Below are 24,025 nucleotides of genomic sequence, written 5' to 3'. Positions count from 1 at the left end.
TCCAATGACTCAGGATGGTTGATTATGATCAAGGGACAGGTGGGCCAAACAGTTAATTTATACATGCCTAATAGGAGACAATGCAGAATGCTTGGGAAATACCTCAGCTTAGTGGAGAAATTCACTGAAGGCATTCTTCTCATGGGAGGTGACTTTAATATCTCCCTAGACGCACACATGGAGACCACATCCACAGCATCCAGATACCAATCCACAGCCAGAGTGAGGATCACCTCACTTCTGGATGAGACAAGTTTGTTTGACATATGGCAAACCACACACCCCCACAATCGTGATTATTCCTTTTACTCACACACAACAAAAACATACTCAAGGATTGACATGATATTCACGCAACACAAGTTCCTTCACTTAATTTGTTCCTGCGAATATGGGCCAATTACATGGTCTGACCATGCGCCCCGGTCTCTTGCCATTCAGATCCCCAATTTGCCACCTCATTCCTTCCAGTGGAAGCGGAACGACTTGCTACTGAACAACACAAATGCCACCGAATTTATTCATGCACAATTAAGCAGTACTTTAACGAAAACACACAATCCTCTACAGCACCCACTGTGGTGGGGGAGGCACATAAATGTGTGATCCAGGAGTGACTTATAGCATTAGCTTCCAGACTCAAGAAACAGCGCAATGAAAGAGCTAACGTGCTCTTAGCAGAAATAAGAATACTAGAAAATGCACATAAACGGAGTACCACACTAGATACTTATAAGAAATTGACAGACAAGAGATCAGAATGACATCAACTTATAAATGCCCAACTAAAACGCCAAGTGCTCTTTCCAAAGCATTCATATTACTCTCAAGGAGGCAAATGTGGCCGCCAATGAACTCAGAGGCACAAAACTTTCCACATTTATCTCCAAAATTAAAACACAATCAGGGGAAATTGTCCCAGGCATTCTGGGAGTTTTACACCAACCTCTAACATACGTAAGATCCCACCTACTTTCCCCAAAATGGAGCAGTATCTTGCTCTCAGGATCAAACAAACAATCCCTAACAACAATCATGTACGACAATCATGTACGACACCTAGATGCACCAATACACATAGATACATTTTTCTTAGCGGTAAAAACCTCCCCTCTAGCCACGAGTCCGTGACCAGATGGCTTCACAGGCAAATACATAGGTTACATAGCTTGAAAAGAGACATGTGTCCATCAAGTTCAGCCTCCCTCACATATGTTTTTGCTGTTGATTCAAAAGAAGGCAAAAAACCCAGTCTGAAGCACTTCCAATTTTGCAACAAGGTAGGAAAACATTCCTTCTTGACCCCAAAATAGCAGTCAGATATCTCCATGGATCAAGCAACTATTACCCCACTAATTAGAAATTATATCCCTGTATGTTATCCCTGTATATATAATATGTTATCGCTGTATACTATAAGACATTCTTGAACTGCTCGCGGCTCCCTTCATCTAGGCAATTATCCAAACTCCTTCCTATAGTTCGAGATGGGTGCCCATTATCGCCGCTTCTGTTCGTACTGATCAAGTCTCCAAGGGACAACCAGGACCGGCCTTAGGGGTGTGCGAGCTGTGCGGCTGCACAGGGCGCCATAGACCATGGGGTGCCCTGTAGCCGACAGCTCACACATGGCCGGGTGACAAGGGAGCAAAATAAATCGAGGGGGTGGGGTCGGGGCTTATCTCAAGGCGGGGGCTTATTGCGAGGCAGAGGCGGGGCTTATACCTACCCGAAGTCCCTGGTAACTGCTGCACAGGAAGAGGGAAGCAGGAAGGAGTCCCTGCTTCCCCAAACAACCAACTGCTTCCTTGCAGCCATAATGGAAAGAGGTAAGTCTGTGTGTGTGTGTGTGTGTGTGTGACTGCCTGTCTGTGTGTCTCTCTGTCTTTGTGTCTGCCTGCCTGTGTCTGTGTGTGTGTGTGTGTGTGTGTGGCTGCCTGCCTGTGTGTGTGTGACTGTCTGTGTGTGTGTGTGTGTGTGTGCCTGCCTGCCTGTGTGTGACTGTTTGTCTGTTTATGTGACTGTCTGTCTTTGTGTCTGCCTGTGTGTGACTGCCTGCCTGTGCATGTGTGATTGTGTGTGTGTGTGTGACTGTCTGCCTGTGTGTGTGAGACTGACTGCCTGCTTGTGTGTGACTGCGTGTGTGTGACTGTTTCGTGTGTGTGTGTGTCTGCCTGGGTGTGTGTGTCTGTCTGCCTGTGTGTGTGTGTGACTGTCTGTGTGTGTCAGGGTTTCTTTGCTGTTTCTAACAGCAAACCTTTCTGTTTCAGTGATTGAGTTTGCAGCTGCAATTACTATGAGCTGCTTCTGCTTGTTGCCACGGTTACTCACCTGTGAGTAGTAATCACCCTGCTGCTAATCAGTTCTGCCTATTTAAGCAGCTAAGCCCAGAACCTCCTGGCCCTTGCGTGGTTTCCTGTTTCCCAGAAGTCTCCTTGTTCCTGTGTTTCCTGTTTGATCCTGGTTCCTGACTCCGGCCTTGTTCCTGACTCCGTGCTCCTGATCCTGGCTTGTCTGACTACCCGCTCTGGTGACTGACCCCTGCTTGATTCCTGGACTTTGATTTTGTTTATTATTTGTTATTTATTAATAAAGGTGTGTTTGCATCTACTTCTGTCTCTGTCTGGTTCCTGGTCCCTGACATTACGCAAGGGCCATGAATACAGATGGTACAGGCAAGACACCTATACCTAACCTGCTTACCCAGTGGGACCAGCAGAACCACCATTTGGACCAGTATGCCCATCTGGATCCAGTACCCGGCCAGCCTGCGATTGCGGCCGCCTCTGCCTCACTTCCTGTTCTAGCACCGGTTGTAACCTCCAAACCTGTAGCGGCTAGAGAAATGACTGGGTCTGTCCCGCTCCCTCAGCATTTTGGGGACGACCCAGCACAGTGCAGAGAATTTATAAATCAGGTTAAAGGATACCTTGAAACCCTGCCCCAGGCATTTCCTACAGACAGTGACAAAGTTCACTTCATGATTTCTTTGCTGTCTGAAAAGGCCCTAGCTTGGGCAAAACCTCTCTGGGAGGCAGAGAAGCCTATTATTTACAATTACCCTGAATTTGTTGCATCCTTCAATAGGGTTTTTGATATTCCAGCTCGCTCCACCCCTACTGCCGAACTACTCATGTCTAATTCTCAGGGCACAAAAACTATTGTCGAGTATGCCAGTGAATTCCGTACCATGGCAGCAGAGGGTGGCTGGAACAACGAGACTCTTGTGGCTGCCTTTGCACAAGGTCTCTCCGATGTGTTTAAAAATGAGATTGCAGCCAGAGAACTACCTAAAGATCTCGAGGAACTGATATCATTTGTCACCCTCATTGACATCAGACTCCGAGAGAGATCCTCATCCAAGGAGCGCCTGCGGAGGCCTCTTGTAAATTTGACACCGAGCTTTTCTTGCCCACCCGAACCTCCCTCACCTCCCTTGCCTCCTGGCCCTGAGTCCTCTGTCTGTGTGGAGCCTAGGCGGTTAGGCTTCTCACGCCTCTCGGCCGAGGAGAGAGCCTTTAGGAGGAGGGAGGGCCTGTGCCTATACTGCGGACACCACGGTCACATGTTAAAGTTTTGCCCGATCCGTCCGGCAAAGGGTCCGTACCCAAGATACTGTCAGGGGCAGATCTTGGGTGGTCTTTCTGCAGACCCAGAGATATGTGTGCACAAACCCTTGGTGCCTGTTATCCTCTCCTGGTCTGATTCATCCATTGAAACCCGGGCGTTACTTGATTCTGGGGCCGCAGGCTTGTTTATAGATTGTGCATTTGCAGCAAAGCACTCTATACCCTTACAGTCTCGCAACTCCCCACTAGCCTTCGAAGCCATCGATGGCAGACCAATACAGCCAACCCACGTGACCCAAGAAACCGTGCCCATATCTCTGGCTGTAGGGGCTCTACATCATGAGACGACCCAATTCCAGGTCATTTCCTCTCCATATTACCAGGTTGTTTTGGGATACCCTTGGTTACAGAAGCATAACCCCACAATTGATTGGCGCAAAGCTGAGATATTATCATGGTCCCAGCAATGCACATTGTCCTGTCTCCAGAAACCGGTCAAAGTTTTGGGCGCATGTTCTGCCTCTTCCTTACCCGCTGAGTACCAAGAATTCCAAGATGTATTTGACAAGGGTCAAGCCAGCGTTCTGCCACCACACCGTCCGTATGACTGTGGTATCGAACTCCAACCGGGTACCAATCCTCCCCGGGGCCGGATTTACCCACTGTCTGTAGCAGAAAATCGAGCCATGGAGGAGTATGTTACCGATGCACTGTCTAAGGGTTTTATTCGGAAGTCATCTTCTCCTGCCGGGGCCGGCTTTTTCTTTGTAAAGAAAAAAGATGGCGAGTTGAGACCATGTATCGACTATAGGGGTCTCAATCGCATTACTATTAAGAATGCCTACCCCATTCCATTAATCACGGAATTATTTGACCGCCTCAAGGGAGCAACGGTCTTCACCAAACTTGATCTGAGAGGGGCATATAATCTCGTCCGGATAAAAGAGGACCACGAATGGAAAACCGCATTTAACACCAGGAGCGGCCATTACGAATACCTAGTAATGCCCTTTGGTCTTTGCAATGCTCCGGCGGTTTTCCAAGAATTTATAAATGACGTCCTGCGAGATATGCTGCAGCAATGTGTGGTGGTTTATCTTGATGATATTCTGATCCATTCCACATCTCTCGAGAACCATCACGCAGACGTTTCTCGTGTTCTACAGAGACTTAGAGAAAATAGTCTGTTCTGCAAATTGGAGAAATGTGAGTTTCACTGCAAACAGGTTACATTCTTGGGATATGTTATCTCAGATACTGGATTCTCTATGGATCCGGAGAAACTTTCGGCTGTACTTAAATGGCCTCGACCTACGGGTCTTTGCTCTATACAACGGTTTCTGGGCTTCGCCAATTATTATCGGAAGTTCATACGCAACTTTTCTTCCTTGGTTAAACCTCTCACGGACATGACCAGGAGAGATGCTGATCCACAGCATTGGTCACAGGAAGCCATTACTGCCTTTGAGTCTCTCAAAGTCGCCTTTGCTGCTGCCCCTATACTGGCACACCCTAACCCTGCCTTACCATTCATTCTTGAGGTCGATGCGTCTGAGACAGGAGTGGGCGCCCTCCTGTCTCAACGTCCTAACCCAGAGAGTTCCAGACATCCGTGCGGGTATTTCTCGAGGAAATTGAACCCGGCGGAATGCAACTACCAGATTGGTGATAGAGAACTTCTAGCCATAATTTTAGCTCTCAAAGAATGGAGGCACCTTCTTGAGGGTACTTCAGTGCCAATCCTCATACTCACAGACCACAAGAATCTAACATATCTTTCTGAAGCTAAGCGACTTTCCCCCCGGCAAGCTAGATGGGCTCTCTTCCTATCAAGATTCAATTATGTGGTTTCTTACTTGCCCGGTACAAAAAACATCCAGGCTGATGCCTTGTCTCGACAGTTCTCCCCTCCATCTAGAGAGGAGATAACCCCTACTCCTGTGATTCCTCCGGACCATATACTGGCAACCATCCGTACTAACCTCACCTCACCCCTAGGCGAGGAGATTCTGGCTGCACAAAGTAATGCTCCTCCAGAGAAACCTAATGGCCGTTGTTTTGTACCTATTAACCTCCGTACGAAACTATTGAGTACATACCACGACTCCAAAGCAGCTGGACATCCAGGCAAAAACCAGTTAATCTGGTCCGTATCCCGGCAATTTTGGTGGCCTAGTCTCCGTTCGGATGTCACCGCTTTTGTAGCTGCCTGTCCTGTGTGCGCTCAAAACAAAACCCCACGACGCTCTCCAGTGGGTCTCCTGCAAACCATACCTAATGGTGAACGACCCTGGACCCACTTGTCCATGGATTTTATCGTAGATCTTCCGGTCTCTCGTGGCAATACAGTCGTTCTCATGGTTGTTGACCGATTCTCGAAGATGTCGCATTGCATTCCCTTGAAAAAACTACCAACTTCCCAGGAACTTGCAACAATTTTTGGTCGGGAGATCTTTCGTTTGCATGGGTTACCCAAAGTGATAGTCTCAGATAGGGGTAGCCAGTTCGTGTCCAGATTTTGGAGAGCTTTTTGTACGCAAATGGGAATTCAGCTTTCCTTCTCCTCGGCCTACCACCCGCAATCCAATGGTGCAGCGGAACGAGCTAACCAAACACTGGAACAGTTTCTGCGTTGCTACATTTCTGACCACCAGAACAACTGGTCTGATCTGCTACCCTGGGCGGAGTTTGCCCACAATAGTGCGATTAATGCCTCCTCCCGGCTATCCCCGTTCCTGGCAACCGTCCATGTTGCCTGATACGTTCTTGCCACAGGAGATACCGGCATTGGAGGGACATCTCAGGGAACTCCGTTCCACTTGGGTGCAGGTTCAGAGTTCTTTGCAACGCACAATGCAGAACTACAAACTCCAGGCCGACCGCAGACGCCTTCCTGCACCTACCTATCAGGTCGGAGAGAGGGTCTGGCTGTCTTCCCGCAACCTACGCCTCCGTGTTCCCTCACAAAAACTGGCACCCCGATACGTTGGGCCATTTCGTATACTTCGAAGGGTTAACCCTGTAGCTTACGCACTTGACCTTCCTGCTAACATGCGCATCTCAAATGTTTTCCATGTTTCCCTCTTGAAACCGTTGGTTTGTAATCGCTACACCAACTCAGTGCCACGTCCACGTCCTGTTCTGATTGACAATCATGAGGAATATGAAATACGCAGCATCATTGACTCACGGGTCTTCAGAGGACAGATCCAATACTTGGTGCACTGGAAAGGATACGGTCCAGAGGAACGCTCCTGGGTTCCAGCCTCTGATGTCCATGCACCATCCCTCCTTCGTTCCTATCACGCCCGCTTCCCCATGAAGCCCGGACCCACCAACAGAGATGGGGGGAATCGTTGAGGGGGAGGTACTGTCAGGGTTTCTTTGCTGTTTCTAACAGCAAACCTTTCTGTTTCAGTGATTGAGTTTGCAGCTGCAATTACTATGAGCTGCTTCTGCTTGTTGCCACGGTTACTCACCTGTGAGTAGTAATCACCCTGCTGCTAATCAGTTCTGCCTATTTAAGCAGCTAAGCCCAGAACCTCCTGGCCCTTGCGTGGTTTCCTGTTTCCCAGAAGTCTCCTTGTTCCTGTGTTTCCTGTTTGATCCTGGTTCCTGACTCCGGCCTTGTTCCTGACTCCGCTGCTCTCCGTGCTCCTGATCCTGGCTTGTCTGACTACCCGCTCTGGTGACTGACCCCTGCTTGATTCCTGGACTTTGATTTTGTTTATTATTTGTTATTTATTAATAAAGGTGTGTTTGCATCTACTTCTGTCTCTGTCTGGTTCCTGGTCCCTGACAGTGTGTGACGGTCTGCCTGTGTGTGACTCCAATTGTGTGTGTCACAGTAGCTGTGCCATTATGTGTGCCTATCAGTGTGAGTGTTTGCATGCCTGTAATCGAGTGTGTATGACTGTCTGCTTGTAAAGGAGTATGTGTGACTGTTTGTTTGTGACTGTGTGTGTGACTGTCTGCCCATAACTGTGTGTGTGATTGTGTGCCTGTAACTGTTCGTGATTGTGTGCCTGTAACTGTGTGTGACTGTCTGTCTTTAACTGTGTGTTTGGCTCTGTGACTGTCTGCCTGTAACTGAGCATGTGTGACTGTCTGCCTGTAACTGTGTGTGTAACTGGCTGCCTGTAACAGAGCGTGTCTGACTGTCTGCTTGTAACTGTTTGTTTGATTGTCTGCCTTTGCCTGTGTGTGTGACTGTGTATATATAAGGCAACTTGTTGGGGGGGGGGGGGGGGGACACAGTGAAGACTTTTCGTACCCAGCGCGCCTAATGGCCTAAGGCCGGCCATGGGGACAACTATGTATATCACTATGCAAGGCAGCATGATCTGTTGATGACTTCCTGTTTACAATTACACAACCGTTAACATCTATGCCTCAGATCCTAGAGGAAATCTCCTTATCTCCATGTATCCAGCTTTAAAGTCAACTTCATGAAAAGTGAGATCCTCTCTTTGGTAGTCAATGACTCCACTAATGCATCCCTCCAAAACTCTTTTCCTTTTCTATGGTCACCCACGGCTGTTAAATACCTTGGTAAATACCCACTTACCAACACAACTCACTAAACTCTATGACCTGTACGTCCCGCCCCTACTGCATAGTATATCTCAAGACCTAACTAAATGGCGTAAACCACACTTTGGCTGGCTATGCCAAATAAACATTATTAAAACATACTCCCCAAAATCCTTTACCTGCTACAAACCATCCCTATAGCCATACTGAAAACTTTTACTTGGACATAAAGAAAATGTTTCCTCGCTTCACATGGTCACACTCTCACCCCAGTCTTTCGTTTAAAACCCTCACAAACCACAAGCTTCAAGGTGGCCTGGGCCTTCCAGACATCAAACTGTACTACAAAGCTACTATGCCCAATATGATATATGAATGGACACTTCCAAATAACTAAATATTGGATCCTATTGAAAAAGGCTGCTTTCCAACAACCACTTTTCACTATTGCATGGCAACAAGCAAGGAAAACATCCCTCAAACAGCACACACAACACACCCCACAGTACTACCTACTCTTAAAGCAGGGGTAGGCAACCTTCGGCTCTACAGATGTTGTGGACTACATCTCCCTTGATGCTTTGCCAGCAATATGGCTGTAAAAGCATTATGGGAGATGTAGTCCAAAACATCTGTAGAGCCGAAGGTTGCCTACCCCTGTCTTAAAGTATGGACACAGATTAGGGACCTAGTGAGCATATCCCCACACCCATCTCCTTTATATCCACTCACACACAACCCACAGTTCCCTCCGAGCCTCAAGCCCTCCTCATTCGCAGTGTTCAACCCCTCTCATTATCTTCCACTGCGCTCCTTATTAAACGATCAGGGTATTACACCACCCTCAGCCCTACAACATTTCCGACACTCTCAGCTCATTAATTTTCTCTCATCCACAACTTACACTATTTGAACAACACTGGTCCAAAATGATTCACTCAGTCACAAGAACCCAGTTGCCCAACACACTGTAAACTTTACTTTACTTCAATTTCCCAAACCCACTTCCCAGACTGACACGATCACTTGTCACACACCTGCTTATGGCAATGAATGCACTTATTCCAGTGAACTAGGAAAAACCTAGAGCGCCCATGATTCGGGAATGGATCAACAAGGTAGAATCCATTCGCCTCTTGGAAGAGGTACACTTTTCCCTGACACATACATATGACATGTACAAAAGCATATGGGGCCCTTGGTCGCACTTTCTGAATAACAACAGACAGACAGGCAGCCAGCCACCGTGTCCAATATATGAGTATACACAAAACGCCCTCATATACACTTATACACCAGACTAAATGTTTAATTTGTTTCCAGTTCCCCCAAAGTTCCAATCTTTTTTTATTCAAGGTGGTGGGGGGGCAACTGCATTTTAATGTGTGTATATATATATATATATATATATATATATATACACTGCTCAAACAAATAAAGGGAACACAAAAATAACACATCCTAGATCTGAATGAATTAAATATTCTTCTGAAATACTTTGTTCTTTACATAGTTGAATGTGCTGACAACAAAATTACAGAAAAATTAAAAAATAGAAATCAATTTTTCAACCCATGGAGGTCTGGATTTGGAGTCACACTAAAAATGAAAGTGGAAAAACACACTACAGGCTGATCCAACTTTGATGTAATGTCCTTAAAACAAGTCAAAATGAGGCTCAGTAGTGTGTGTGTCCTCCACGTGCTTGTATGACCTCCCTACAATGCCTGTGCATGCTCCTGATGAGGTGGTGGATGGTCTCCTGAGGGATCTCCTCCCAGACCTGGACTAAAGCATCTGCCAACTCCTGGACAGTCTGTGGCGCAACGTGATGTTGGTGGATGGAGCGAGACATGATGTCCCAGATGTGCTCAATTGGATTCAGGTCTGGGGAACGGGCGGGCCATAGCATCAATGCCTTCGTCTTGCAGGAACTGCTGACACACTCCAGCCACATGAGGTCTAGCATTGTCTTGCATTAGGAGGAACCCAGGGCCAACCGAACCAGCATATGGTCTCACAAGGGGTCTGAGGATCTCATCTCAGTACCTAATGGCAGTCAGGCTACCTCTGTCGAGCACATGGAGGGCTGTGCGGCCCCCCCAAATAAATGCCACCCCACACCATTACTGACCCACTGCCAAACCGGTCATGCTGGAGGATGTTGCAGGCAGCAGTACATTCTCCACGGCGTCTCCAGACTCTGTCACATGTGCTCAGTGTGAACCTGCTTTCATCTGTGAAGAGTGCAGGGCGCCAGTGGCGAATTTGTCAATCTTGGTGTTCTCTGGAAAATGCCAAACGTTCTGCATGGTGTTGGGCTGTAAGCACAACCCCCACCTGTGGGCGTCGGGCCCTCATACCACCCTCATGGAGTCTGTTTCTGACCGTTTCAGCAGACACATGCACATTTGTGGCATGCTGGAGGTCATTTTGCAGGGCTCTGGCAGTGCTCCTTTTGTTCCTCCTTGCACAAAGGCGGAGGTAGCGGCCCTGCTGCTGGGTTGTTGCCCTAATATGTCCTTCTCCACGTCTCCTGATGTACTGGCCTGTCTCCTGGTAGCGCCTCCATGCTCTGGACACTACGCTGACAGACACAGCAAACCTTCTTGCCACAGCTCGCATTGATGTGCCATCATGGATGAGCTTCACTACCTGAGCCACTTGTGTGGGTTGTAGACTCCGTCTCATGCTACCGCTAGAGTGAAAGCACTGCCAGCATTCAAAAGTGACAAAAACATCAGCCAGGAAGCATAGGAACTGAGAAGTGGTCTGAATTCTGTCCAATTCTGTCCATATCGTGTAGATCATTACTCTATATGCTTCTTCATCTGCCCAATCATAATGACATTTTCAAAGTTTCAATGAGCAATCACAGGTCTAGAATGATTGTCTCAAGGCTGGGTTGCATGGACCTACCACCACCAGGGTAAGTGGGTATATTGGTGGGGAGTTTATAAAATGATATTGCTGGTGGCAAGGATATTTTACATAGAGTGGAAGTACCGTCATGGATATTGATATGGGTAGGTTTTGGAATTAACTCTGACAAGAAGTTACCAGATCATTGATAAATCCAGAAGGCCAAATCTATGGGAACATTACCTGCTTCTTATTATTAGATTAAACATAGAGCCATCCTATATGCATGATCAAACATTTGTATTAGCATAGCTCATATTACTTAGTGACTCTATCTCAAGATGTCATGTTTTCAGCCAGGCCATACAGTTTCTGCCCTTGACAATTGTTGTTTTTGCACTGTATCTTATTTTCACATTAACAAATTAGTGGCAAGGTAGTACCCAGCAGCCGCTAACAAAGCAGTTGCAACACTCATCACAGAATTCAATGCCCAACGGGACCATATTGGAATGGGGAAAAGTAAAGGGCAGTGTGGTTGGAATTATTTATCATTGAAGATATATTCTGAAAATATCTCAATATATAAAAGAAGAAAAAGGAGGAAAGAGAGAATATATACAATAGTGATCATTGTGATATATTAAAAAGTTGATGAACAATACACTCATGTTTAATTTACATGCTCCAGTGTTTAAAAGTCAGAGTATTACTTTCACATCTATCCATACTTTATCTCTCTCTGAGGAAATTAGCAGAAATATAAACACCCTCACAAACAACACCATTCACTTTATCACACAACATACGTATGACCATGCAGTGCCTTAGATGAGTGTTGGAGCTACTCAATGTATCAAAGTAGAAATATTTCTAGTTACTAAAGAACAGAAAACATGTTGTATTTATTTTTTTCACAGGACAATATTGAAAAGATACATCATCTGAGCAGACCTGTATCAAAGGCTACAAACAAGTATATTGAAGTCCCAGATGACAGTGGAGTGCCTCATAATTACAGCTGTCAGACTTTCAATTCCTTTCAATGTGCGCAGAATATTTTACAGCAAGAAATGGCAAAAGTAAGTCTTCAGACCCTTTTTGGTCATTTCTAAAACCCAAACTATTACCAAAAAACAAGACATTGTAAGATATAATTGTGATCAGCAGGACCTCTGCTTTCACTTCAGTTGTCATGCTTTTGGAAAATGTCTGCTTTTGCACAGCTACCTGCACTACAAGTATTGTGGCATTTGGTAAACATGTCATTCCTGGTGCAAAGGAAATTTTATTTTGACCTTTGGTTTTGCCACTGGATGGCAGTTCTTGAGTATCAGAATGCTTCATTACCCCTATAAACGGGACATTGAAAGAGTGCCTGTATATATGATACATTTAATTGTAAATGTTAATGTTGGTAATATTTAAAAGCCCTCTTGTGATATCATCTCTCTTAACTAAGCTGTTGACTAAACATTGCTTCCTCTTAATTTCCTCAGACATAATGGCATTCTGAAGTCAAATATCAGATATCCAGAATCAAAAATAGACATTGCACTTACTGCCACTTAAACTGTAAAAACTATAGATCATATAATTCTACAATATTATTCTATTGACCCAAAGCACTTCTCATTTATTTTCTTGTGCTCTCTGGAACGCTTGCTCTGTATGTAACTAACTCAAAGCCGTCCATGACCTGTTTGTTTCAAACTTTTTTTTTAACCTCCTAACAATTGGTGATACCTGACTATTTTTTTCTGACACTGCATCCATTGCTGCTCTCTAACATGGCAGGCCTACTCTCTAGCCATACCCCTGGGCCAGGTGAGAGACATAATGATGGTGTTGGGATCCTGCTCCTTCCCTTCTACAACTTTCCTTCTCTGCCATTTTTCCTCTTTTAAAGTTCACTGCATTCACCTATTCTCCCTCCATCTCTCGTAGAATGGCAGTGATTTATATCCTTCCTGGACCAACCTCTGTAAACTGTACCACCTGTCTACCTCACTTACTCTCTTCAAATGTACCATTGCTAATACTTAGGTACTTCAACATCTCAATTTATAACTTATTTGCCACTGCTTCCTCTTTCATTCGCATCCTGCTTCGGTCTCTTTCAATCCACTCAATCTTTTCCCATTTCAAACCATCACTTTCTTGCTTGTTGTTCAGTGTATTGGCTAAACCGACTTTTCCTCAATCTAGCCCTCACACCCTTTGAAATGTGCATGCTGTAAGATGCTCTCCAATTATCTAAACGGTTTCCTCCCCCACACGTCAACTATGACTTGGTTTGATCTTGCTACATCCTACTACAACACACTCTCCTCTGCACAAGATGCTTTTGCTGCTCCCTAACTGTGCAAAATCCCACAAAATCAGATACAGCATTCTAAGCAAAAGCCATAATTGCAAAATGGTCCTACTCTGTTGAATGTGTCTTGAGGAAATCTTGCTCTGAAGCTAATTTCATCCTCTATACATTTACATAAAATACATACAGTGTAGGAGATGATTCACACTTCTAGAATGGTTCTGTAATATAAAAAGCAATATAGTGTAATATGCTAGTACAATTGTATCAATCGAAATGAGCGTCAGGTACTCACAAGCCTAGAGCCAAATTTCTGCATATGGCTCTCATGGATAGCGCTGTGGGACTTTTCAGGATGTCCCTCTCCTATTCCCAGATCACTTATATGATGCTCCGGTTGGGTAATAATCCAGGTTCCACAACTTGACTTGAATTTTTCAGGAGAAAACTTTATTGCTCCCCAATGTGGAGTAAAACATGGATAAAATTGAAATTTCGATAAAATAAATAAAAGATAGAGTAACTGTATATAGTCCTGCCAATTGGCAAAAGTCCAAATGTCCGAGTCGGACATTTGGACTTTTGCCAATTGGCAGGACTATATACAGTTACTCTTTTATTTATTTTATCGAAATTTCAATTTTATCCATGTTTTACTCCACATTGGGGAGCAATAAAGTTTTCTCCTGAAAAATTCAAGTCAAGTTGTGGAACCTGGATTATTACCCAACCGGAGCATCATATAAGTGATCTGGGAATAGGAGAGGGACATCCTGAAAAGTCCCACAGCGCTATCCATGAGAGCCATATGCAGAAATTTGGCTCTAGGCTTGTGAGTACCTGACGCTCATTTCGATTGATACAATTGTACTAGCATATTACACTATATTGCTTTTTATATTACAGAACCATTCTAGAAGTGTGAATCATCTCCTACATTGTATGTATTTTATGTTTGTATTTTATAGAGTGGTGTAAGGGGTTTCCACTCAGGTGATCTGTGGCATTTATTGCCACCACACTTAATCCCACTTTGTTTGTATATTTTTGTGTTTCACTCTCTATACATTTACGTCCGTTCAAATAATTTAGACGTTCACTTACCAAGAAATTACTTTTCCTCTATTATATCTACTCTTTTCTCCTACCCTAAACAACACTTCTCTACTTTCAACCACTCCTCTATGCTCATGTACCACCCTGCTCATCTAATGTTAGTGCGCAAGACCTTCACAGAATACTTCTTTAAAAAAACAGGAGCGGAGCTAGCTGGCGAGCTGACAAGACGCATGGCGCCCGAGCTCCGACAAAAGCTATTCAAAATTACCTCACGAGCCGGTCATTTTGCCTGCACCAAGGTACACGCGGCTGCCAAGAGACCTGGTACACCATGAGGAAGCACTTGAAGAAATTCTGAGGGCCGAGCACGGGACATACCCGTGACATCGGCCAAATGCTGTCCCAAGCCAATAGGTCCAAGATGGCGGACGTCTTGCCGGAACTGGGGTTAGACTCGCTCTCTGCCTCAGAGGATGACTACTTGAGTGATGTGCCAACCCCAACAGAGAAGCCAAGTCTTGCCTCATTGGCACACGGAATCCCTGCTGGCTGCTAAGGTGGACCTCTTCGGCATGGTGACCAACATTAAGGCCTTTTTCACGGCAGAACAAGTAATGCTGAAGGGAGAACTGGGCACACTGACAGGCCGGATAAGGGCCACGGAAGAAGATGTCCAGTACCTGAGGGTCCAACAAGACACCACAGCTCAGCAGACGCAGGAGCTCTCAATCATGTGCACGCAGCTGAATGCACAAGTGGGAGCTAAAGGTGAGGGGGATCCCTGACACTGTGGCTGCAGAAGAGCTGCTGCAATTAATTGGGAGAATGTTCTCCACTACCCTGCCCCCCAAGCAGGCCGAGGGACTACGTCTGGATGGCCTATTCAGCATACCTGGGCGAACACTAAGACACCGCTAGAGATGTTATCATGTGTTTTAAATCCTGCTCAGACAAGGAGGGCTTCCTCTGCGCGATTAAGGGAAAAACCCTGTACACCTTTGAAGAACACTCACTAAACTTCTAGCAAGACCTGAGTCATCAGACACTGCAGTGGCATGCCTCTCTAAAAGAAGTAACAATGCAGCTGAGAGCAACCTAAATCCGATATAAATGGAGATACTCGAGAGTGCTCACCGCCAAACATGACCGCCACTGACACTGGCTGACCTCGCCAACGGAAGCAGCTAAGCTCCTGCAATTCCTGTGCATACACCCGGCTTCTGGCAGTTCGATGAGACCCACGCCTCAATGGGAAGTCGCCAACATCGCACCTTTCACCCCATTGATGCACAGCCCCAGTATGAAAAGGTGCAGAAGTCCCTCCCAGCATCAGCTTTGTGCGCGAACATACCAGACACTGAGAACTTAATGCTCTGTCTGACACTATCACTTTGTTTGCCTTTTTCTTTTATTTTTGCTCACTTTGCTATCTGGTGATTATCGCACAAGTCTTACTTGCTTTACATGTAAATACTGTGCCCCACTATTGCCTACCCCCCATAATATAGAGCACCAAGGAGGCGCGCCGATGCCAAAATTAGCTCATAGCTACACCACAATGTGAATACTACACCCCTCCCTTCTCTCCCCCCAGGTTCTGGGGTTATGGAGCTACCCTACCATGTAGTCCCCCATACTCGCCCAATACCTCACTTGCATGAACTTACCATTAGAGCACTGAAACAACCTTTAAAGACACACACACTGCAGCTAACCTATACACCCGCCTCATCAGTGAACTGGAGGTGCCTCTGGCATATGTTATACACCCATATAAGCATTTGTGGCACCGGCAAAGTTGTCCCCTCAAGCCCTTCCACACCTATGTTACCTAACACAAAGGTTTATACCTTGAATCTTTACAAAAATGTGCAAATTCTAAGCTTGCCACACTTATGTTCTCATATGTTTAATACGACTGAGCCTGTAAATGCTGCTGTGGCAAAACAGGTACTGCTGTACTTATCTGCATAAAAAAAAACAAAAAACAAAAAAAACACAAAACACATACTGATAACATCCAGACACAGGCCAGTGATGTTCCTCCTTCCTTTCTGATCAACCCCACCTCAACTCTCTACCACTTCCCCCAGCACTGAAGATCAAGTGTGTAATTTATGGTCTTCGTCATTCCCTACTACCTGCCTGCTTTACTCTATCTCTTCACATCTAATACCTTCTGTCTTCCACCCTTACTCCTGCTCTTACTCACACTTATCCCTTTTTATTGATGCATTTCATTCCTCTTTCAAACATGAAAAGTTCACTCCCATACTCAAGAATCCCTCCATTGGTATAAAGTCTCCCTCAAACTACACCCCTTATAATTGCTTTCACGAACATCCAAAATCCTGGAAAAACTAATTTACGACTGCTTACCCCACTTCTTGTCCTCCAACTTCCAACTTCTTACTTGGTACCCTGCAATCTTGCTTCTGTACCCACCACTCACCTGAAATTGCCCTCACCAAGGTTTCTAACTACCTTCACCAGTCACTACTCTATTCTGTCAGAAATTATGATCGGTGGAATCCGTATTTCATTTTTTTTGGCAAGGGTCTGAATAAATACAAAGAGACAGACAAGCTTATACACACCTATAGAGCTTTGTGTTATCTCTTTTTTCTCTCTCTACATCTATCTATCACAGAATTCAAAGAAAAGAAACTAATCACAGGTATTTGAGCTTATTAACTTTAATTTACGCTTAACTTGTTTAGCCTCCTGGAGTATCCCTTTAAGGCTCTAATTATGGCAACATTTGAATTAGAGACGGTCCATAGTGCAGTTAGGAGAATCTCTTTAGTCCTATTTTGATTAATACTTTATACACCTGAATGGTGAAGTAAATTATTTAGTCTGATATAGGATTTGGATTGACTAACTTTTTATACTTATCACTTTGTTTGGCCGCCTCTCACTTCCACTTCCTTTGAGGACTTTTCGCAATCTGGAAATCTTTTAAAGGCTCTGTAGTGGTCTCAACTTATTCTGAAGGTTCCATTCCAAAAATTTCAGGTGGACTGAGTGGTGGATCTTGTTTAGCCTATTTAGGCTCCTATGCTTTCCTTGCACATATGTTTATATATGTGCATGTTTGTTTGTTTTTATTATTTGAAAAAATGTTTTTCCCTTTGTAATGCATCCCAATTGATGACTTTTACGTTATGTATTGATTTCAGTACTGAGATCTGGTGCACTTTATTTTTGTTCATCAGGCTGCTAAACTAGCATACGTTACACAGGCAGACGCAAGCACACAATTTCTCTCAGCAAGCAGATTTTTAAAACTCAATTCCTCGTATGCTTGAGTCGTGAGAAAATGTTATACTGTTGCACCCTACACAGATGATAATGATTTTTTTTAACAAAAAAAAGTTGATCCTCATTTTTCCTGCAACACTTTTGTTTCCATATAGGAAACTAAATTATCAGATTAAGAGCTTATATTACCTCTACTTATGGTAACATTTGAATTAGAGACTGTCCATACTGCAGTTAGGATAATCTCTTTAATCCACTTTTGATTCTAATTGTATATACCTGATAATAATGTGTAGAAGGCAAATTAATGCTTTATCCACTAGATCTGAAGATAAGATTTGTCACAGCCCTTCGTTTTCTGAGGTCGCAGCCATTGCAAAGCCCCTTGCTGGTATTTTATTATTTTTATTATTGGTATTTATATAGCGCCAGCTTATTCCGCAGCACTTTAAAATAAGAGGGTAATTTACCAAATGAGACAATAACAAAGTGTAACAGGAACAATAGGTAGTTGAGGACCCTGCTCAAATGAGGAGGTGGGGTATAAAAACACAAGTAGGAAGGGTATTGAGGGAGACAGCAAATAGACATGGTGGGAAGGTAGCAGAACTTGTGAGAGTGAAGTGTGGTCCTTTAGGAGAGAGCAAGAGGAAGGTTTGAGAGATAGAAGTTACTCTTTGAGGCCATAAGCAATCCTTAAAAGATGGGTTTTGAGGGACTTCTTAAAGAATTGAAGGCTAGGAGAGAGTCTGACAGGGGTAGGCAGGCTGTTCCAAAGGAAAGGAGCCACCCGTGAGAAGTCTTGCAGGCGTGAATTTGCAGTAAAGGTGCAAGCAACAAACAGGACAAGGTCACCAGTAGAGAGGAGAGACAGAGAGGGGGCATACTTATGAATAAGTGGAGAAATTTAAGAGGGGCTAGAGTTGGTTAGAGCTTTATAGGTAAGGGTTCGAATTTAAATTGACACCTGTAGGGTACAGGAAGCCAGTGTAAGGATCGGCAGAGGGGTGAGGTGTGAGAGGAGCGACAGGAGAGAAAGATCAGCATGGCAGCAGCTTTCATTACAGATTGTAGACTGCTTCTGGGGAGACCAATTAGAAGAGAATTACAGTAATTGATGCAAGATTACTGGAGCATAAACAAGCTCCTTGGCAGCATCTTGCGTAAGAAAGGGGCGAATGCAGGCATTGTTTTTAAGGTGGGGTCGATGGGTTTTAGCAACAGACTGGAAATGAGGCGCAAAGGTTCATAAATGACACTAAGACAGCGAGCTTGAAAGGATAGGGTGAGGCAGGCACCATCAACCTGCAGTGAGAGTGAAGGAGGAGGATCAGTTTTATGAGGAGGAAAAATAATAAACTTTAGAGAGATTGAGTTTCAGAATAGTCTTCCCCTTTGTCAGTAAGTGTAACGGATCACCTGGCACCCCGACTGGGTACCTCCGCCAAAGGACCACTTCCTAGCTGGACCAGGGGACAAACCACAGCACTTCTTGCCCTCAGTCACCGTAGCTTGACTGGGGCCCTGGAACCGCCACCTCCTTCCTGGATCTGAAGGGAAAATTAGCTCTGACTCCTTCAGGCACTGGACGACATTCAGTCCTGGGAACTCTGGAACCGAATGGGGAATTAGCTCTAGTCCTTACAAGAACTTTCCCCGTTGAATCTCCTGCAAGCTGGAACAGCAGACACAGGAGCAAATCTTCTTTCCCTCCAATAACTGGACGACACACAGTTTTGGAGTGTAAGCAGGAATATCAAGTTTAATGGGACACACTGGCCTTTTATACATTTTTCCAGGCCAGAGGAACACCCACTGGACCCTGATGGGGCACAGGAACACAAAGGGCATAAACCAATCAGAAAAACATACAGGCAGTGACACTCCCATGAACAGCACACAATCCCTCCCCTCTGCTTAGGAGATAATTGAGTAAAGTCCTGTAAGTAACTCAATTATCTCCATGCTGAAAAACCAAATTTTCACAAAGTGCAGAAAGTACCTCAAAATCCATATATCCCACATATCCACTGATAGCCCCGATCTGGGTGAACAACATATCCAAAAATCACCCAGATCGGTTCAGGGGTTCAGGAATTTCCTGAAGTCATAGTTTTGACCGACTGCAAGCATGGTCCCAAAACAGTTCCAGGGAAATCAGTGTAACAGTCGGTCAAGTTTGGTAGTCTTTTACAGGTTTCCCTGCAGGGCCCATAGTCTGGCAAGCAGGCTCCTCCAGGAGCTTGTGGCAAACTCACTTGAAAAGGGGAGTTTGTCACAGTAAGTCTTTCCCTTTGTAAGTAAGTTTGAATCAGATGGTTCGTTGAGCTGTCCGTCTGAGTAAGTCCCAATCATAGAAACTTAGAATGTGACGGCAGATAAGAACCATTCGGCCTTATCTTACAGCTAGGATAGCCTTATGCCTATCCCACGCATGCTTAAACTCCTTCACTGTGTTAACCTCTACCACTTCAGCTGAAAGGCTATTACATGCATCCACTACCCTCTCAGTAAAGTAATACTTCCTGATATTATTTTTAAACCTTTGCCCCTCTAATTTAAGACTATATCCTGTAACTGTTTTTCTTCTTTTAACCCCTTGGGGACTCAGCTCTAAATGCCGGCGGGCAGCATGGTACGTCCCCTGCTGCTGATCTGGCCCTCCTGGGCCATGTGATCGCAAGGTCCTTGCGAGGACCTCACGATCACATGGACGGAATAGCCATCCATAGCAGTGCCAGCTTGAGGGAGTGCCTGGAATGACAGGTAGTCCCCCTGCTGCCTGTAATAAAGTAAAATAAAGTGGCCAGTAAAAAAGACGGGATATACCCCATTTGCAATACCTTGGGTTGTCTACTATTGCAAATGGTATGCAATAATGGGGGCTAATTCTCATTCCTGGGCTATCATACGGTCCCAAAGGCAACATAACCAATCTGGTGAATTTCAATGTGAAAAATGTAACATGCTATAGTTGACCCCGTTTTTTTTACATGGGAGACATCACTGGATACAAATAAGTGTATTTTATTGCAGTAAAAGCAGTATTAGGACATTAACAGTTAAAATGTCATGCAGAACTAAAAAAAATAAAAAATTTTAATTTCTCACATTTTTATATTTTATTCATATTAAATTATTCATATTTTATGTTAAATGAAAGCCCTATTTCTCCTGAATAAAATTATATATAATAAGTGTGGGTGCACTTAATATGAAATAGGTGAATTACAGTTAAACAGACTGTGGCGGACCGCCTGGCACCCCGACTGAGTGCCTCTGCCAATCACTGCTGCCTAGTACTTCCAAGCACTCCACCAGACACCATCAGCGGCGTAGTCCCCACTTCCAGCGTTGCAGCTTGGCTGGGCTCTTGCCGTCTTCCACCCACCCTGGAACCAAGACCAGTATCTATCTTCCAGTGGGCAGACCTCTCCTACTCCAGAGAGTGTAGCAGGCTGCTCTTACAAGAGGAGTATAGTGATATAGCAATTCCTAGGGTAGATACAGCCGTTTCCCCCACACATAAGACAAGGCTCTATGTTGAGGGTAAGCAGGAACTCATTTAATGGTAGCCACAACTGGCCTTATATGCAAGTCCTAATGCAAGGGGTACTCCCACCTGGACCTGATGAAAGACTACAGTACAAAGTTACAGACCAATGACAAAGTTGTTCAAGTACCTGACACTCCCATACATAATCATACAATCCCTCCCTTCTGCCTGGGAGTAGTGATATCGCGAACACAACATTTTCGGTTCGCGAACGGCGCATGCAAACTTCCGCAAACGTTCGCGAACCGGCGAACCGGCCGAACCGCCATAGACTTCAATGGGCAGGAGAATTTTAAAACCCACAGGGACTCTTTCTGGCCACAATAGTGATGGAAAAGTTGTTTCAAGGGGACTGACACCTGGACTGTGGCATGCCGGAGGGGGATCCATGGCAAAACTCCCATGGAAAATTAAACAGTTGATGCAGAGTCTGGTTTTAATCCATAAAGGGCATAAATCACCTAACATTCCTAAATCACAATGGATATGGATTGACACCTGACATATGACATATTGACACCTTGACATATGGATTGACACCTGTCCTCAGAGACCCTGATACACACTGACACAGAGCAGAATAGGGACTGTTCCCCCTACATAGGGTCACTTGGCAGAATAGGGACTGTTCCCCCTACATAGGGTCACTTGGCAGATATGGATTGACACCTGTCCTCAGGGACCCTGATACACACTGACACAGAGCAGAATAGGGACTGTTCCCCCTACATAGGGTCACTTGGCAGATATGGATTGACACCTGTCCTCAGGGACCCTGATACACACTGACACAGAGCAGAATAGGGACTGTTCCCCCTACATAGGGTCACTTGGCAGATATGGATTGACACCTGTCCTCAGAGACCCTGATACACACTGACACAGAGCAGAATAGGGAATATTCACTAAATGCCAAACATTGTTATACAGGGGAATATTCAGTAAATAAGGATAAGGGGGGGCACCTACTGTCCTCCCCCCCCGGCCCCCCGGTGGGTGTTGGCCATAAATCACAATCGGGGGACCTACTGTCCTCCCGCCCGCCCCCACCCGTGAGCGGTGGGTGGGTGCCATAAAAATAATGAGGGGGGGACCTACTGTATGATGTTGTATCGATCAGGTAGTGTGGGTAGTGGTGGGTGGGGGCCATAAATCACAATGGGGGGACCTACTGTCCTCCTGCCCGGCCCCACCCGTGAGCAGTGGGTGGGTGCCATAAAAATAATGAGGGGGGGACCTACTGTATGATGTTGTATCGATCAGGTAGTGTAAGGGTTACGCCCGCTTCACAGTGACAGACCAAACTCTCAGTTTAACGCACCGCAAACAACCACAAACAGTCCATTTGCACAACCGCAAACTCCCCATTTGCACAAGGTTGGATACCAAGCTACAAAACAGGAAACAGAAGAAAAAAGATGTAAATGGTCTTCAGATATAAATAATCCTCAGGCCAATCCCATCGCCTGGAAATTTGAGTAGTAGTGTGTGGTAGATCATAAACTGGCTACAGCAAATGAGCAAAAAATGAGTAGAGACCAAAAAAATTAAAAGAAAAACAACTGTATACAATAAATGTACTAATACTCCTATGCCAACCGAAGGGCTAATGTAGCCGGGGTAAAATAGTAATAGTATGTAACCAATCCTAAATGACAGCTTTAATGAAACAAATAACACTAGAAGTGTTATGGTACTTTTTGAAAGTAAACCAAAATGTTCAAAGTCTATCTGTTCCTGTCCAAATCAATAAATTAAATTGCGTATATACGCTGAAGTAATTAAGTCTGACACACGAGGTTCAGGTTAAAATAACTTCGAGAAAGTTTATTGGCAAGTGCGTAAAAGCGGGCGCGCAGGCCCTTTTAAGAGGCATTTTGCGTCATCATTGATTATTAGAATATCAGCAAATAAACATCATCAATTGGATTAATTGTTAAGTGACGGGGTTAGTGTCTTACCTATTGGTTCGTAAAATTAAGAGGTTAGTCCCGTGCCCACCCATCAGAGGTGGGATTATTCTGGACACGGGTGGGGGACAAGGGGGTCCTAAGCGTCATTTTACACGGTCAATGATATCAGGCTTTATGTCCAGGTGCAAGGTCTCTTATGAATAGAACATTTCATTACTACTGTGTTCTGTGGCCTTCAAACTGTACTATCTTACAAGCTCTAAGGAGTAGCCAGCAAGTCTTAAGGAGTAGCCAGCACCTCCTGGTACTTGTCCTTGAAGGGAACACAGTCTTTGTCTACTGTACTAATTGGGTTGAGAAGTTCAGTCACGTAATGTAGTTTTAAAATGAACAAGTTAAGTCATGAGGACAAAATGGAGGATTGAAGAAGTCAGGTTAGGAGGACAAAATGGAGGACGAAGTCACAGTATAAAGTTAAAATGGAGTTAGTACAATAATTCAATACAAGTACAATAAAGATTTTTAATAATTCCACATCAGTCCCCCCTATGAAATGTTAGATTCTAAGAGATAAAACTTTATTATGTTAGTATCAGAAGACGTGTTAACCCAAAGGCACAGAAACCCCGTGGCCGCTAGCTAGATGTTAATGCAAAGTGCAAGGCTGTCCCTAGATCTGACCCTAATAGGCTAACCATCCGTCAGTATGGCTCTCGAACGCTTCACACCCAAGGGTATCCCATGGCAGCTAACCCACCACTTCTCCACATGGGGCCTTTACCATTCACTGACAGATGCTGTCCCTAATCTAGTCCCTTCCTAGAATTCCTGCACTTTATCAACAAAGGGGATAATTTGCAGCGGCAGACAGGGTGAGTTGATGTCTTGAAATTCTTGGTCATCAACTTCGAGATGGGTAAAAGTGGGTGCCGCTTGGTCAACAGTCTTCATG

The 24,025-nt window shown here is 44.9% G+C and overlaps 2 protein-coding genes across 2 annotated transcripts in view; both read left to right on the top strand.

Moving 5' to 3' along the window:
• LOC134568392 (dimethylaniline monooxygenase [N-oxide-forming] 2-like) overlaps positions 1 to 24,025 on the top strand; it is a 489,265-nt gene that overhangs the window by 242,113 nt on the left and 223,127 nt on the right. The gene's annotated exons all lie outside the window — the stretch shown is intronic.
• CFAP92 (cilia and flagella associated protein 92 (putative)) overlaps positions 1 to 24,025 on the top strand; it is a 219,034-nt gene that overhangs the window by 144,500 nt on the left and 50,509 nt on the right. Inside the window, exon 13 of the mRNA XM_063426966.1 lies at positions 11,885 to 12,046. Coding sequence (XP_063283036.1) covers positions 11,885 to 12,046 — 162 coding nt within the window. The remainder of the gene's footprint in view (positions 1 to 11,884; positions 12,047 to 24,025) is intronic.

The sequence above is a fragment of the Pelobates fuscus genome, chromosome 7 (assembly GCF_036172605.1).
Source record: "Pelobates fuscus isolate aPelFus1 chromosome 7, aPelFus1.pri, whole genome shotgun sequence".
In the NCBI taxonomy this organism is placed as follows: Eukaryota; Metazoa; Chordata; class Amphibia; order Anura; family Pelobatidae; genus Pelobates; species Pelobates fuscus.
Note: the sequence above shows the minus strand (reverse complement) of the source record. Positions and strands in the feature narration are given on the sequence as shown.